The following is a 15,973-nucleotide window of genomic DNA, read 5'->3' on the forward strand; positions in this document are numbered from 1 at the left end:
TAAAAGAAGCCATATGCCCACTTTTAAACAGCTCCTGTATTTGAAGGGGGAAAAAACAACCACAAACGAAAGGAAGACAGAGACTCTCGAGGTTACCATACAATTATTGATCCATGCATGGGCTTTATCAGAGTAACCTTTAAATATTCACAGCCTTAATGGATACCATAATCCCTTTTCCTATAATCAAATGCATTATATTTCTGAAGGGAAATTGCTGAAATTATCAGAAAAGTCATGTGTGACAGTAGACCTTCCAATGTAATAGAAATCATGTATATTTTAAGTTTCTCAATGTCATCACAGAAAGTCCTTCTGAAGTCATTTTATGTTGACCCATATTGTTGATGGGCACATATGCAATTTTCTCTCTTATCTTAAAGAGAACATTAAAATATTACATAGCCCAAAGAAAAACAGACTGTATGTATTCCTTAGATATTTCCAAATAATGGAATAATGAGGAAGAAAATTATCAATATTAGATGTATCCTTCCAATTAACAATGGGCCACATAAATTCTGGTATTTTAAAAAATGTTTACATTCTCAGCAAATTCCATATGGAATCTATGTTTTTCAATTAAGTAAGAAAATGTTAATACATTTTCATACAATCAAATTATATAATTTTGTTTCTGAAAGTTTTAAAGGACAACTAAGTCACAAAGAAAGATTTCTTTCCTTTTTAAATAATTTTATTAATAAGCTAAAATTCCAGGAGAATAACATTTATTGATCGTTTTTAAAATCCTGGATATTTGGAACCTTCTCAGCAAAGATGCTAAACACATGCCATGTAAGTGATTTCTTTCCCTCTAATATTGGCAGATATCATAAGTATTTTTAAATGAACTCAAAATTAAAAAAACAGAAGCATTTACTCTGATGTGAAATACAAGGGATTAGATGTCCCCAAAGACAGCTGTTTGTTGCTCTGAATGCAGGGAGGAAAAATGTTTAATGAAGTAAAGTTTAAAAACCTGTTGCCATGAGCCAAAAATACTGGATGTGAAAGCCAATGATTTGGGGGAGACAGGGGAAGAAGTGATTTGTTCCCCTGATCTGCGTCTTCGACGCCCAGTACCCACACCACTGGTATAATGCAGCCAGGTACCAGTACCCTCTGGGCTAGACACACTCAGGGGGCTCTCTTCCTGGAAGTGAGAAAGGGGGCAAAAAAAAAAAAAAAAAAAAAAAGCAGAGCATGCAAAGTTAGATACAACAGAGCCAAATGATCAGAAAGAAAAAAAAATACAGTTTGTTCGTATTCGCTTATTAATTTTTTTAAAAAACTATTAAACAGCAAATTGGAGCCAAATATTTCAGTATTTGAGAATTTGATAGGAATGACTGATAGAAATCTAATTGTATGTGATAACAATTATGGAAACATTTTGTTACCTTAAAAGACATAAAATACTTATACCACTTCATAATTGTCCCTTCCCTGTTAAAACTGGAAGGATTTTAGTAAGTTTCTTTTTTAGCAACTTTTAAAATATAAAGGTTTCCTGCTTCATTTTATATATTCAAAAGATTTTGTGCTATTTGGGTGAATTTTCAACTGAAGGCACTAAAGAATTGTGCAAAGGGTCAAAGAGATTTCAATATACCTAACTTAGAAAACTAAATCTGTCTGCCCGACATATTTTTAAAATTCAGAGATTATAAGATGGACTCAGACTGTATCTACTTATACTTTCAAGCTATCTATTTATTTACCCCCTCCAGAGATTATTTACAGATTCAGTAGGCAAAACATGCAGCAAACATTCCCATTTTACATGTTTGCATGTTCAGGTTTGAGAGAGTGAGGACAGAGTAAAATCTACTTGCACAAAATGAAGAGAACAGTCTTTTTCTCTGTGTGTCTTTTGGAAGTACAAACTTCTGATATCCATGGAGATGATGGACGCTGGAAAAAGTCTTCAAGATTTTACTTGAGTAATTTACCTTATGGAAGTAAAAGTTTAGCATGGCATAGAAATAATCTCTTGAAATCAACTAAGTATTTATGAGAAAAAGGTTTATAAATGTGTTCTGCGTTTTAAAAATTAACAAGGGCAGTGATTTTGTTACAAGTTTTGTAAATATAGATGGTTACAAAATAAAGACAATACATTTTACTGTGTTCAGTGTCATACAGGCTTTTGGGAGGGCAGAGGAGAGGGTTTAATGGTGACATTCTGAATAATTTGATTAACTATAGATTCCTTATTTAATAACATCAAAATCACTGCCCTCACATAAATAGCAGTGTAAGTTATATTAATATAGCTTATTTTCCAAATTTCCTGAAATTAAGGATACCTGAACATCATCCCAGATGCCTCACTTTTTCCATTAAGCTATAATTAGAAAAAACAATTCCAAGTTCTATAATTGTTAAACACCCTCTTTTTAACCATCTTCTTTTGTAAACTTAAAATATCACATTCAAGGGAATCTTAAGAACTATATAATTTCCATTATTAAGTTATAAGAATGTACTTTATGGACAGATCTTTTCCTATACAACATTGTCAAACTGGAGCACATATATATTTGAAATATGAGAATCATAAAACCCATATATTTGTATAATTCAGGGCTGTAGAAATGAGCACAATTCTTTTCGTTGTTTTCATTCTTACCCATTAACTGCTAAAAAATGTTATACCTAATTCTTCAGACTTGGCATATTTAAATAATTATTTTTTCTAAAAGTTGATGGTTGTACGTTAATTTCTTCCTTTATACACACACGCACATATATGTATATATGTATGTGATATATATTTATATTCATTTATTTATTGACATGGAGTCTTGCTATGTTGCCCAGGCTGGTATGCAGTCAGGGGCACGATCTTGGCTCACTGCAACATCCACCTCCCAGGTTCAAGCAATTCTCCTGCTTCAGCCTCCCAAGTAGCTGGGATTACAAGCCTGCACCACCAGGCCCAGCTAATTTTTATATATTTAACAGAGACAGGGTTTCACCATGTTGGCCAAGGTGCTCTCGAACTCCTCACCTCAGGTGATCTGCCTGCCTTGGGCTCCCAAAGTGCTAGGATTATAGGCGTAAGCTACTGTGCCTGGCCCCTCTTCCTTTATACTTTTACTAGAGCATTTAGAAAAGTTATAAGCACTGATGTCAATCAGTGTTTGGAGAATCATCCTACAGAAAACAGAGACAACCCCAAATAAAACTTAAAGTATAAAGAATGTATACAGATGCCAAAGCTTTATTTAACAAGCTTCATTCTAACTTCTCAACTTTCCTTTTAAATGTTACTTTAGTAATTATTTAAGTGCTTTTGTATTAGAGAGCACAGAAATTATTCTAACCTATTTATAGATCTTAATATAAAGGTAAAATTTTCAATTATATTATCAAATTTTCAAATTTCTATACAGACTTTGCAGTCAGGCTAACAATTCGGAATTTAATTTCTTTGCCTATAGTATCACTTGAATCAGTTATTGCTAAAGCATCTCTTGCAACTACTCTATGTTTTTAACTAAAATTATTCCTGATCCATTAAATCAGCCTTTTAAAAAAAATTTCTTTATTGAAGACTAACCTAATGTAAATATTTCTAAAGTGACAAGACAAAAATAAAGATTCATTTTTCAAGTTCCTAGAAACAGCTTATTTTATATTTACATTCAGTTTTTTATAAAAACTATATGTCAAGCTCAACATTCTAAAACTAATCTACTTTCGAACTGCCTCCATATTTTTTGTAATTTATTTTAAAAATAGATTAAATGACATTTAAAATTTTGTTGGGTTCCCAAGCTCCATAATTAAAGCTGTATTTTCTTTTCTGTTTTATTAAAATACAGTTAGTTTACTTTATGAAAAATGTGCTCTGATATATATACTTACATCATTTGTGGCCATCTTCCTAGATCTTGGAAGTGGAGACTTCCTGTGTATATGAATTGGCTCTGATACCATTGGCTTAAACAATATAACAGCTCGATCAACCTCATCTCTTTTAGAAGTATGTGGTTCATCATCATTATCAATTTTAAAAGGTCTTCTGCCTTCATTCTGTGGGCAAAGAATATAAAACGCTTTTAATATTCAGATTTTAAAAATCTTTTCTGATGAACAGATTCAACTTCCACTGGTATAGGCACTTGGAATACATATACAAGTATGTTTACTTAGATTAATTAACATTAATTGAATTCTTCTAACAGCTTAGTATTATGTTGTGTACTGTGAGGGAAAGGACAGACTCTGAGTTCAAAAATATATACTCAATGGAAAAATTAAACAGTAAAATGACAATTAAAAAACCACATAAGACTAAAAGTTTAATTATATTTCATCAAGTACAAGAATAAATAAACAATAATAATTAATGACAGTAAGAAATAATAGAGATCAGCTTTGTTATACAGGAGTATCATCAACCCGAGCATAAACTAAACAGCATTTAAATTGAAAACTTTTAGAATATTTAAATCTATTCCAAATATTTCTAATAAATGTGATAACTGCCTCAAACGTAACAATCATTCAATGACTCAGTAAGTATTTACTAAGGATATACCATGTGCCGTTAACTGTGCTAGGGCACAGATGAATAAGACACAGTCCCAGATTGCAAGAATCTTACAATATAGTATGGGAGACAGGCAAGCTAAAAAAAATTTATATCAAATATTCAACTATAAGATAATGCACACACTGGGCCATAGTAATATAGTAAAACACATATTTTAAAGTAATAAAAATAGACAAACTAAAACTAAATGTAACTACATTGACGAATCTCATGAATATAATGTTGGCCAAAAGAAAATAAGCTGAGTACATAAAAGTTTTCATCAGGGCCAGGAGCAGTGGCTCACACCTGTAATCCCAGCACTTTGGGAGGTCGGTGTGGGCAGATCACGAGGTCAGGAGATCGAGACCATCCTGGCTAACACAGTGAAACCCCATCTCCACTAAAAATACAAAAAAATACAAAAAATTAGCCGGGCATGGTGACATGCATCTGTAGTCCCAGCTACTTGGAAGGCTGAGGCAGGAGAATTGCTTGATCCTGGGGGGCAGAGGTTGCAGCGAGCTGAGATCGCACCACCGCACTCCAGCCTGGTCGACAGAGCGAGACTACGTCTCAAAAACAACAACAACAACAACAAAAACTCTCACCAAATTAAGGGTTACAGAGAATAAAAGGGTACTTCTTTAATCAAATAAGGGATATCTAAAACTTGAAGGGATCATAAAACACTGAAAGATAAGAATGTCCACTATCACTAAATCTATTCATTTTACTGGACATTTCATCATTCACAGATGATGTTATGACCACATACATAAAAAATCCAAATGACTCTAGGGGTAAACCACTAGAACCAATAACAGCATATAGCAAGTTATAAGTTTGCTAGTTATAACATTTTTATACAAAACTGAGTTAAAATTCAATATGACAATAAACAAAAATAAAATTTACACAAATCATTTATGATAGCATCAAAAACTATAAAGGAACTAGGAATTAATCTGACAAAGATGGTATAAGACAGTTACTTGGTGAAAAGTAATTGTGGTTTTTGCTATTATTTTTAATGAAAAAAATCATGATTTTATTAAAAAAAAGTTAAATAAATTCAGAAACAAACCAAGTCTTTAGAAAACCCAATACTGAAAAAGTATCATTTTTCTCCAAATTGATCTGCAGAGTAATAATGCAATCTCAATTAAAATCTCAGTCTTTTTAGAATATTATAAAGTGATTATAAAATTTACATGCAAATGTAAGAAACATGAAATATTCAACACAATCTTTAAGAATAACAAAGCTGGAGGAGTTCTGTACCAAATATCAATGTTTATTATAAAGCTATAATAATTAACACTGTGGTACTGGTAGAGAGAGAGAGAGATGAACAGAGCAATCAAGTAAGACTAGAAGTTCAGAAACCAAACAAAATACAGACACAATGCATGTCTGCAGTATCAGAAGTAGTACTATAGGCATCAGAAAAAGAATGAACTCTTGAATATATAATTCTGGGGCTTAGTTATTCATAAAGTGAAGAAAACAAAACTGGACTGCACATCACATGTACCAAATCCAAAAAAATCAATTTCAGTGAATTAAAGGTTTAAGGCTATCCATTCTAAACACTGGCCTTAAAATTCAAGCAATCTAAACAAAAGATAAAATTCAAAAGTACTCCAATATGCATAAAAGTGTAGTGTATACAAATCATACTTTAAAGAATTTAAGCCATTTTCCTACGTAATAGTTAAAATAAGAAGTATTTATAGTGCATTATAAAAAAATCTTTTATAGAAACCTCAGGAAAATCTAGAACCATACTAACTAAACACTGAGAGTTCCGCCTTCATTACCTCTCTGGAAGCCGGTCTATATCCATAGCCAGAAGGTAAATTTTTGTCTTCTTCACAACCTTTGGCTCCTGGACTAAAGTGTAATTCAACATGAAAGCGTTCCTCTGAGGAAAGATCCTAAGAAATATGACAGAACATTTTTAAAATTAGAAACATTAAGCTCTTTATTTATATCCAGAAAAACACAAATCAAGAGTTCTGTTTACCTTATTAGGATCCTCATAAAGCATGATAACAATCTGAGTCATGTAGTTAAGCTCATTGACGACATTTAAATAATCCATAGCTCGTTTCCACTGTTCATCCTTTGATTCCTGAACAAAAGATATATATGATAAGCATTTTCTCAAACTGTGTTACGTAAAAGCCACTTTACTATCACTATGGTAGCTTGTTTAATCCTAATGATACCACATAAATAAAGCGAATACTTATTATATGTACAATTTTTCAAAATAATTGCACTACATTTAAAAGTCTTAGAAACTTATGTAAGCTTGTTTTGGTAAAATATTTTAAAAATCTCTTACCAGTACAAGTTTGAATATCCCTAATTTGAAAGTCCAAAATCCAAAATGCTCCAAAATTCAAAACTTTTTGAGCACTAACATGATACTTGAAGGAAATACTCATAGGATCATTTTGAGTTTTCAGATTAGGGATGCTAAACTAGTAAGTATAATGCAAATATTCCAAAATCCAAAAGCAATTCCAAATTCCAAAAAACTTCTGGTCTCAAGCACTTCAGGTAAGAGATGTTCAACCTGTATTAGAAGTTCTAGTGGTAACATTTTTTTTTTTAACTGCTTATACCAAATGAAAAATAAAGAATTTTTTGAAATATAATACACAGTACTGAATTGCAAGGGTAAGAGACAGTTTTTAACTTTTGTTAAGTCCCAAAGCACCTAGTATATTCATAACCACAGAATACTATCTTAAAACAAGAATGCTATTTTTTCCCACCATTGTATATATAGGCCTATTACACTGAAGTGATATTCAAAAATCAGCAGGAGGAGGCATATATAAATTCTATTGATCTTACCATCTCCTTCACCATTCCTCCATCTTCATTCTGAGAATCATTGGTCTTTAAATATGTAATCATAGAGCATCAGAACTGAAAAGGATCTTAGAGAACATGTACTACAAGCATTCAAAGTAGAAAATTCTATCTGAAAAGGCAAAACTACTCAAAGTAAAGTCTATAGTCAACAGTTAACAGGATTTACTTAAACCATACGTACATCACAGATAAATTTCCTTTGTTGTATATTATATAACTACATTACAAATATAAAAAAGCACAACATTTCCTTTTTGTATACAATAAGAGTATATAATATTATGGACTTTAGTACAGAATGTGTCTTGTTTTAAAAAGCAAATTATAAGACCACATATTGACTGTACTTTTTTAAAATTCAGCATGTATTTTATTTCTATTTCAGACATTATACTTCTGTGTGTGTGTGCACATGCATGTGTGCAAGTTTAGAAGGTAATGTGAAGAGATGTATTTTTTTCAAAACTGATAAAGGAAAGCATAAATTAGCATTACTGAGTTTCACTAAATTTAAGTTACCATAATGATGAATTTAAATACTGAAAATTTTCATTAGATGAACAGATAATTGATCTTGTGATTTTGTGATACTCCAGTTTTAAAAACACCATCTAATGTCTAACTCAATGTTGCAGTTACAGATTTTGCTAGGTCTTCTCTAATAAATAGATAAAATTAAGTAATATTTAGTAGTAACTTCCAGAACATAATTAATATGTAAGAAGCCACAAAAATATTTTTTAAAATTAAGGCCCCATTATACATAGTCCTGAAATCTTGTTCATAATCTTAGTTCCTTAACAAAACTTAAAAATAATTCTACAGAAAGATTTTACCGAGTTCATTTTGAATAACTAAAAATTACAACAGGGAATATGCTGAGTAAGATTTTAATTATATTACTTACAGATTCTTATAAGGATAATAAAAGTTGGGATAATAAAAAGAAAACATTTTGGTATAGACTTTAATTTTCACCTTAGTAAATACATGTAATTATTTTCCCCCTGGAAACACTCATTTTTAAAATAACGAAGTTGTTCAGTTTTTGTTTTAGAAGTGCAGCCTGAATTCAATATATGCTCAACAAGCTCTAGATCCATGACTACCACCCTAGTCCAAATGACATCTTTTTGGACCATTGTAATAGTTTCCTAACTGGATTCCTCATATCCACTCTAACCTATCTATTGTCCACACAATAATCAAAACTTAAAACCTTTCAATGGTTTCCCAATCCAATCAGAACACAAGGCACTGGCTCTTCAACCATATCTAATGTCATTTTATCCAATACTTACTATTATTCTCCAATCACAGGCTTACTATCGGTTCCTTTATTACTTATGTTCTCTATACCCTCCATATATATCAAAAGGGGACCATGTAAGAGATGTACCTCTCCTCCTCACAAACAATTCCATCATTACTCCTGGATATATAAGCTTTTCCCTTGCTAACTAAGGATCATTTTTCCTACTAATCCACATATTTATGCAAGGATGTTACTTTGCTATTCTTCAGTGGGACAAAGAAACAAAAAAACAAAAGAAAGAATGTATGGATTTGGAATTTTGACTGGAACAGAACTTTGAAACAGCCTTAGGGTAGCTTTGATAATTACTCTCAAGGACCAGTAATAAGATTGATTAGGAAACAGACATATACCAAGTCATTACTATATATTTCACTGCCCTTCTTTTAAAAGAAAACAAAATTGAATGATTTTCTTTTATAGATCACTTTGTATACAGATGTGCATAGATATGTATACCAATATATGCACAGAAAAATAAAGAAACATTCTAATCTTTTGGCTAGTTTAGAGATGACTGATTTAGATGAGATTCTGGACTTCAAGTAGTATCACCCTATTATACCATGGTACTGAGTGGAGTGGGTGGCATTGAGGGAGATGTTAAGTGAATTTTGTATGAATTATTGTGGCCAATGGGTATCACTGCGGCTCATTTTGTGTTTTCCAAAGATGGCTGACATACATATTCAATTCTACATACTCTTCTTACAATATGACAGTGACATTCGACCCATGTAGTGATGTGGGTTATTTCCCCTCCCTCTGAACCTGGATGAAACTCTTTGATTGCCTCAACCAAGAGAGCTCAGTAGAAGTGATGCTATATGATTTTAGACGATGGTCATAAAAATGCCATGCACTTGCACCTTGCTCTCTTAGGAAGCTCACTCCTGGAACTCAGCTGCATTATTTTGAGGAAGCAGGTCACATGAAGAAGCCAGGTGTAGGTGTTCTGGTCGATAACTGCAGCTGAGGTCCCAGCTGACAGCCACGTGAAGCACCAAACAGGAGAGAAAACCCTTGAGATAAATGAGTCCCAGCCACTGTCTGACTATAATCTCATGAGCTCCTAAGTGAAACTTCCTAATTGATCCCAGTAAACCCTCTAAACAATATAAAATAAAAATGGAATGACTGTGGCTGTTTTAAGCCACTAAGTCTTGGTAGGTCATTACATAATAGTAGATAAGTGCCACAATGTCTAACCAAACACAAAGTCCCATCAATTCTGACCCCTAAATGACTCAAATTTACCAGACTTCTCTTTACTGCCACCAGTCTATAAAATCACCTAAAATACTTTATATTATTGTTTGCTTAAATGATCTCTCTGAAGAGAATATCTTCATCCCTAAAATCTAGCAAAATGCTTGAGATATATATATATATATAGAGAGAGAGATATATATATCTATAGTAGTCCCTTGAAAAATGACATTAAGTAGTAAAACTTAAGAATGAATTACTAAAATTTCATAGTAAAAATAGCAGTTAGTGATTTAATTACAAAATTAAATATACTTGTTAGACTGAAATAACTTATTCTACTTACATTGCATAAGGCACCATAGCGAAGAATAGATAGCAAAGAATGTACATGACTTTCACTGGTAAAATATAACCTAGTACGAACATGACGTTCAGGAGACAGAACACCTCTAGAATACCTAAAATTAAAAGCAGACATGCTTTTAATTCGAAACATGACCATATAATAAAAAACTTACTAAATATTGAAATTATTTTCTAAAAATAAATTTTTACTAGAAGACCATAATTAGTAAATCTATTATTCTTCCAACCACAATAGTGGATTTATCTTAGTGCGTATTATTCTAACATGATGCAAACTCTAACTAAGACCTCTGAGAGCAAAGAACTTAATATTAGTCAAGTACACTGTAAATAGGTTATTTTACCTCCTTTAGTAGCAATGACAGAAGCCATAGACCTAAAGATGCTCACAGACATTAATGCTGCTAAATGGTGTATACATTGATGATCCCATGTGAATGATTACATATATTCCCTCTTCCCCATTCACCTTAGTTTTCTCTAAATTGGAGCAAAAAATAACTTAGGTTGAAAGTTATTAGGAATACCCAGGTAATACTATTTTCACAGTATGCCAATGACATACTCCTTACTTCATAGGACCATCAAATTTAGGGCATAATTTAAATCTGAAGTATGTAAAAATAGATACCTAGAGATTTAAATAACCAGTACAGTTTCTTACACAGGATGAAGTTTATTTACAGTGTCATCATCTTGTGTCCTCTGAAGGTCTGAGCGTATTTTTCTAACCAGAGGAGTACAGTAGCCTTTGGCAATCTCCAGTTTTTCAGCTTTAGTTATACCATATTCCTGAGCAGAAAACACATGACATTAGAAAAAGGATATAATGAAAAAGAACTCTAAAAAGTGCACTCCTAAATTAGTCTAGTGCGAGACAAATATTTTATCAAGCCTTTTTTGAATATTGGATAACTCCCAGTTTATATTTTTTGCAATTGCAAATGTATGATTTTCAAACTATTAAGTATAATTGGAAGGATTTTGAGGTGGAACTGAACAAAAGCCATTAACTTCTGAAGGGGGAGAATGAATGGATGAATGTAATTTTTATGACTAGTATTCGCTATGTCAGAAGGTTTTAAATGTAAAAACAGCCCTAAAAGAAATGTGGATTAGGCTGCAAACACTAAAGCACAATATGTAATAAATATATGAAAAAAAATTAAACCTTGAGATTTTTATCTTTCCACATGTCAAAGATTTAAAAGGCTGACATATTCTTCAAAACCTTTGGCCAATATTTTAAAAGTTTTAGCTTCTGGTGAGCAAACATTCCATGAAATTATCAAATTTAATTACATAATCATTATGAGTTAATTGGATTTGTAAGGAATTAGCAAAATGTGAGTGTCCAGAAAACATGGTAATTTTAAGATTAATTACAATGACAATTATAGTTCAAAGTAGTAAAAGAGGAGAAAGATAGAAGGGAGAAACGTGGGGGTAGAGTGGGAAAGAAGAGAGAACAGGGAAGAGGGAAGAAACACACATACCTTCTCTCTTCAAATTCATTCTAGGATATCTCAACTTAAAGGCTATTTCCTGCTACCAGATACCTCCAGAAAGATTCACATGGAATAACATCAGTATAGACAATAGATCTCAAAACTGCCTAATAAAGAAAATGCTGACTGATTACAGATGAAAGACCTATGGAAAAAAAAACTTCTTGGGGTGATTTACCTTAAACTAAAGCTAAGTTGGTTCGATAATCTTGCCAATGTAGACAACTAAATAGTGAATATGCAACAGTGTGTTTATGCGTAAATGAAAGAAAAATGTTGGAATTAAAAAATCATCAGGGAAATAATTTTTTAAAAATTTGTTATTAACAAGGTGTGAGAAAATGGATTTTCACACACTGCTGGTCTGGGTAAAAACTGGTTAAAGTTTCTGAAGCTAGAGAAATGGTCTTGAGTGAATGGAAAGACAGGTGCAAAGAGAGTGAAACAAACTTTAAAAGTTTAGATTTCCAAATACGAGTTGGTTAAATTAATTATTCTTACATTCACAACATTCAGCCATCAGGAATAATAGTGTATATATAGCTTTAATGGCATGGAAAGAAGTTCTTTAGGCTAAATGAAGGAAAAAATTAGGTTGTAAAATAGTATGCTTTTTCTGATCCAGTTTTTTGTAAAGAATGTATTTGCTATATATATGCATTTATGGAAAAAATTATATGTAAATAAATTTAAGGAAAGAGGCCTTTAAGAATATTCCAAAACATTGATAAGCTTTGCTTTTGTTGGTAATGTTAGAGTAATTTTTTTGCTCTATCTGTATTCTCTAGTTTTATAACAAAGAGATTATTTTTATAATCAAGAAATCTCTCTATTCAAAACAGTGACATATTTTGCTCATCTGCCTCTGTCTATTAGGACCAAAGAACTTTTAGATATCCAAGTTCTCATATGTAGTTACAATATTTGTGCCACAAATAGAACTGATTAAAATACCAGATAAAGCTACTTGAAGACTTTCTATGGTGATTTCAATGAGAATGTCATTGAACTTTCTTTGGCAAATGCTACTGTAAAGAACTGTTTGCATTTCATAATCTACAGATAACCAAACAAAACATCTTCAAACTTCAATTAATATGTGTCATCTCAATTAAGATAATTTTAACATCAAATTTTGTCTTTAAATGTTTTTATTTACCACCATACCATCATGGCTATAATTCATTATTTTTAAACCAGGGACCCAATTTTCTGAGGATTAAGCCTGGTTAACATCTGAAATTTTGATTCTATTATAGCATCAACACTTATCAAAATTAGTTTTACTGTTAAAATAACTAAAACAGATTCTATGTTTCACTTAAGCCTAGCTATGACTGGAATTACATAATTCACATAGCATAGGCATAAGAATTAATCAATCAATGTAAGAGTAGAAGCTGTTATTTTAAGGCATAGTATCAATTTGAAGTACACCAGAATGCATGTATATACATTTCTCTTGCACAGACAGTGATACCCTGTTAATCTACATTGGTTTATTCTAAACAAGTTAAAATTTTATATTATTTGACTGAGTCAAGTCTCGAAGCTTGAAATATTCTTTATTTGCTTGAGAACTATGTATGCAAAATTCTATTTTTTTCCATTACAAATCACATTTCATTATAAATTACTGTAAATATATTTATAATTGTTAAGTTATCTTTTTGGTGATTAAAAATACCTGCCTTCTATCTACAGTTTTTGGATTTGTGAGGGCTAAAGTAACAAAGCAAAATAATATTTATTGAACTGATTTAACACTCTGAAAAAAAAAAAAAACCTCCAAAGTTTCTGTTACAATAAAGATTGTCAAATGAAAAAGTTAGGAAGATAAACCCAAAGCTGTCCTCTCCTCAAATTATAAAAAAATCTCAGGACTCCAGAAAAGCATATGAAAAGACTTCTTCTTTTAAAATTATGAATTTACCAAAAACAGAACTGATTTCTGTAAACTTGGGCATAATTTTGTCTGAAGAGTCAAACAATTTCAAAAATAACTCATCCAAGAAAAATAATTTTAGAGTTGTCTTCAAATAAATTCTCAGACCATCGTGAAGAACTAACCTAATTGCAGCAAAGAGAATTACTGTAATAGACTGAGAACAGCTGAGCTTTTAAGAATTACTTTGAGAGATACAAATGATGACTCAACTCCTTTATAACATACTAAGCGTTACTGCTTCTTCTGATATTTTTAAAAATTAATTATAAATATTTAAGTTACAAGGATGTGGTGAAAAATGTCTTTAACTATATAAACAATACACATGAAATACATACACCATCTAAGGAGGAGAAATGATGATCAAAAACACCATTAACACTTGAGTTTTCTTTTGGTCTCGGCTTTTAGAGACCAATTTTTATTCACAATTGTAAAATATTTAGTATATATAATGGAAAGAGTAGAGGGGTGAGATTAAATAAGCAATGCAATGGCACAGGCATGGTTATGCTAAACATTAGACAAAGCATTGTGTATTTATTTGGCCTCTGAGTAGGTGATACATTCAGAAATATTGAAAGCCTACCTTGAAAAGTGCTTATAACCTCCATAAATAATCTTAAAGTCTTATATTCAGAGCTAATTGTTAAAAAGCATACTTATAAAACCAAAACTTATTATGCAAAATAAAACTTATCTTTTACAGAATAAAACTTACCTTTTTCATTTGGTAAATGAAAGAAACTGTGAGGGGATGAGTCCTGTTTCCTAAGTAAATGTAATTAAGGCCTAAAGACATATTCTTAAAGTCTGAGATATTTTCATCTTCTTTTAAAAATAACTTTTAAAATCACAGATTCATAAAGTAATACCTAAAACTGTCTATATTATATATTTGACCAAACAAATGTATAGTTCTCTTTCATGTTGAAGAAACAAGCTAATTGTTAACATGTATACAAATACCTAGAGGTAAGTTGTACTACTGCCTGAATTCTCAGTTTTTCAAAATCTATAGTTTTTCCTGTACTGTCTATGAATATTAGGAAAGGGATGCTGTTCTTTTAATCATTTTTATACATGCATATTTGTAAGTTAGGCTTTTTGAACTTTTTTCATAATCTTTTTTTTATGTATTTTGTACTTTCTGGCTTTCGAACTTGATGTAGTCCACAGTTGGAATATCTGATCTACTCCAATCTCCTCTTTACAATATCCAAATAATCTTGTACTGAGTTGAAAGAAGGTACAAAAACAGCATCTGGAACTGTGCTCTTCTAACATATTCCTGATCTCAATATGTTTTATCACCTACGCCTTTATTATCAATCTAATTCTGTTTAATTGCATTTTAGTTATTTGGATTCTTGTTACACCTTTATTTTTATTCTCCCATAATGAAAAGATTCATGTCCCCTAAAAGAACAATTATGTATATGTTGACCTCTAAACATTATTTTCAAAATGCTTTTGCATAAAGTAAAAAGACTTGCAAAAAAATTTTACATTAAGGCCATAACTATCTTTATGTCTTACTCCCCATGTTTTTCATTATATACATGGTAGACACACAACAGTGTTCAATAATTTATTTATTCCATACTGTTTTCCATTGTTTAGTTTGTTCACATATTATTACTAAGAGTATTAATTCTTAAAATTTAAAAATCTACTACATTCTTATGGCAGTGAAAATACTCTGTATGCTACTATGATGATAGACACGTCATTATAAATTTGCCAAAACCCATATGTACAACACCAAGAGTGAACCCTAATGGACTATGGACTCTGGATGATATGTCAGTGTAGGTCTATCAGTTATAACAAATGCACCATTCTGGTGGGGGACAATAATAATCGGGGGAGGACATGCTATGTAGAGGCAGGGAGCATATGGGAAATCTTTGTACCTTCTGTGTGATTTTGCTGTGAACCTAAAGCCACTCTAATAAATATAGTCTTCAAAAAAAAGTCACTATAATCAAACTATTAGAAAATCAAATAATGTGATTAAAACAACCATAAGAAGCTTAAAATATAAATTCATAATTACATAATTTCCTCTTTAAAGTTACTGGTTTTCCAAGGACATAAAAACCAATTACCTCCTTTTTATCCACCAACAGACATTTTTAAAGTATCTATTTATTCAATATTAAAAAAAAAAATTGATTCTTAAG

General features: G+C 31.3%; 1 protein-coding gene across 29 annotated transcripts in view; it reads right to left on the reverse strand.

The window, feature by feature from the left end:
* PPIP5K2 (diphosphoinositol pentakisphosphate kinase 2) overlaps nt 1-15,973 on the reverse strand; it is an 80,605-nt gene that overhangs the window by 18,586 nt on the left and 46,046 nt on the right. For 11 of the 29 annotated variants that reach the window (XM_032275189.1, XM_032275281.1, XM_032275263.1 and 8 more), the window contains 7 exons: nt 10,996-11,123; nt 10,309-10,423; nt 7,418-7,462; nt 6,576-6,683; nt 6,370-6,486; nt 3,877-4,044; nt 983-1,156 (listed from right to left, as the gene is read on the reverse strand). In XM_032275189.1, coding sequence (XP_032131080.1) covers nt 983-1,156; nt 3,877-4,044; nt 6,370-6,486; nt 6,576-6,683; nt 7,418-7,462; nt 10,309-10,423; nt 10,996-11,123 — 855 coding nt within the window. Of the gene's footprint in view, nt 1-982; nt 1,157-1,209; nt 1,956-3,876; nt 4,045-6,369; nt 6,487-6,575; nt 6,684-7,417; nt 7,463-10,308; nt 10,424-10,995; nt 11,124-15,973 lie in introns of those variants that run through there. The other 18 variants (XM_032275305.1, XM_032275223.1, XM_032275297.1 and 15 more) reach the window with 4 other exon arrangements.

Source organism: Sapajus apella, unplaced genomic scaffold (assembly GCF_009761245.1).
Source record: "Sapajus apella isolate SASKATOON/1434 unplaced genomic scaffold, GSC_monkey_1.0 scaffold1, whole genome shotgun sequence".
Lineage (NCBI taxonomy): Eukaryota > Metazoa > Chordata > Mammalia > Primates > Cebidae > Sapajus > Sapajus apella.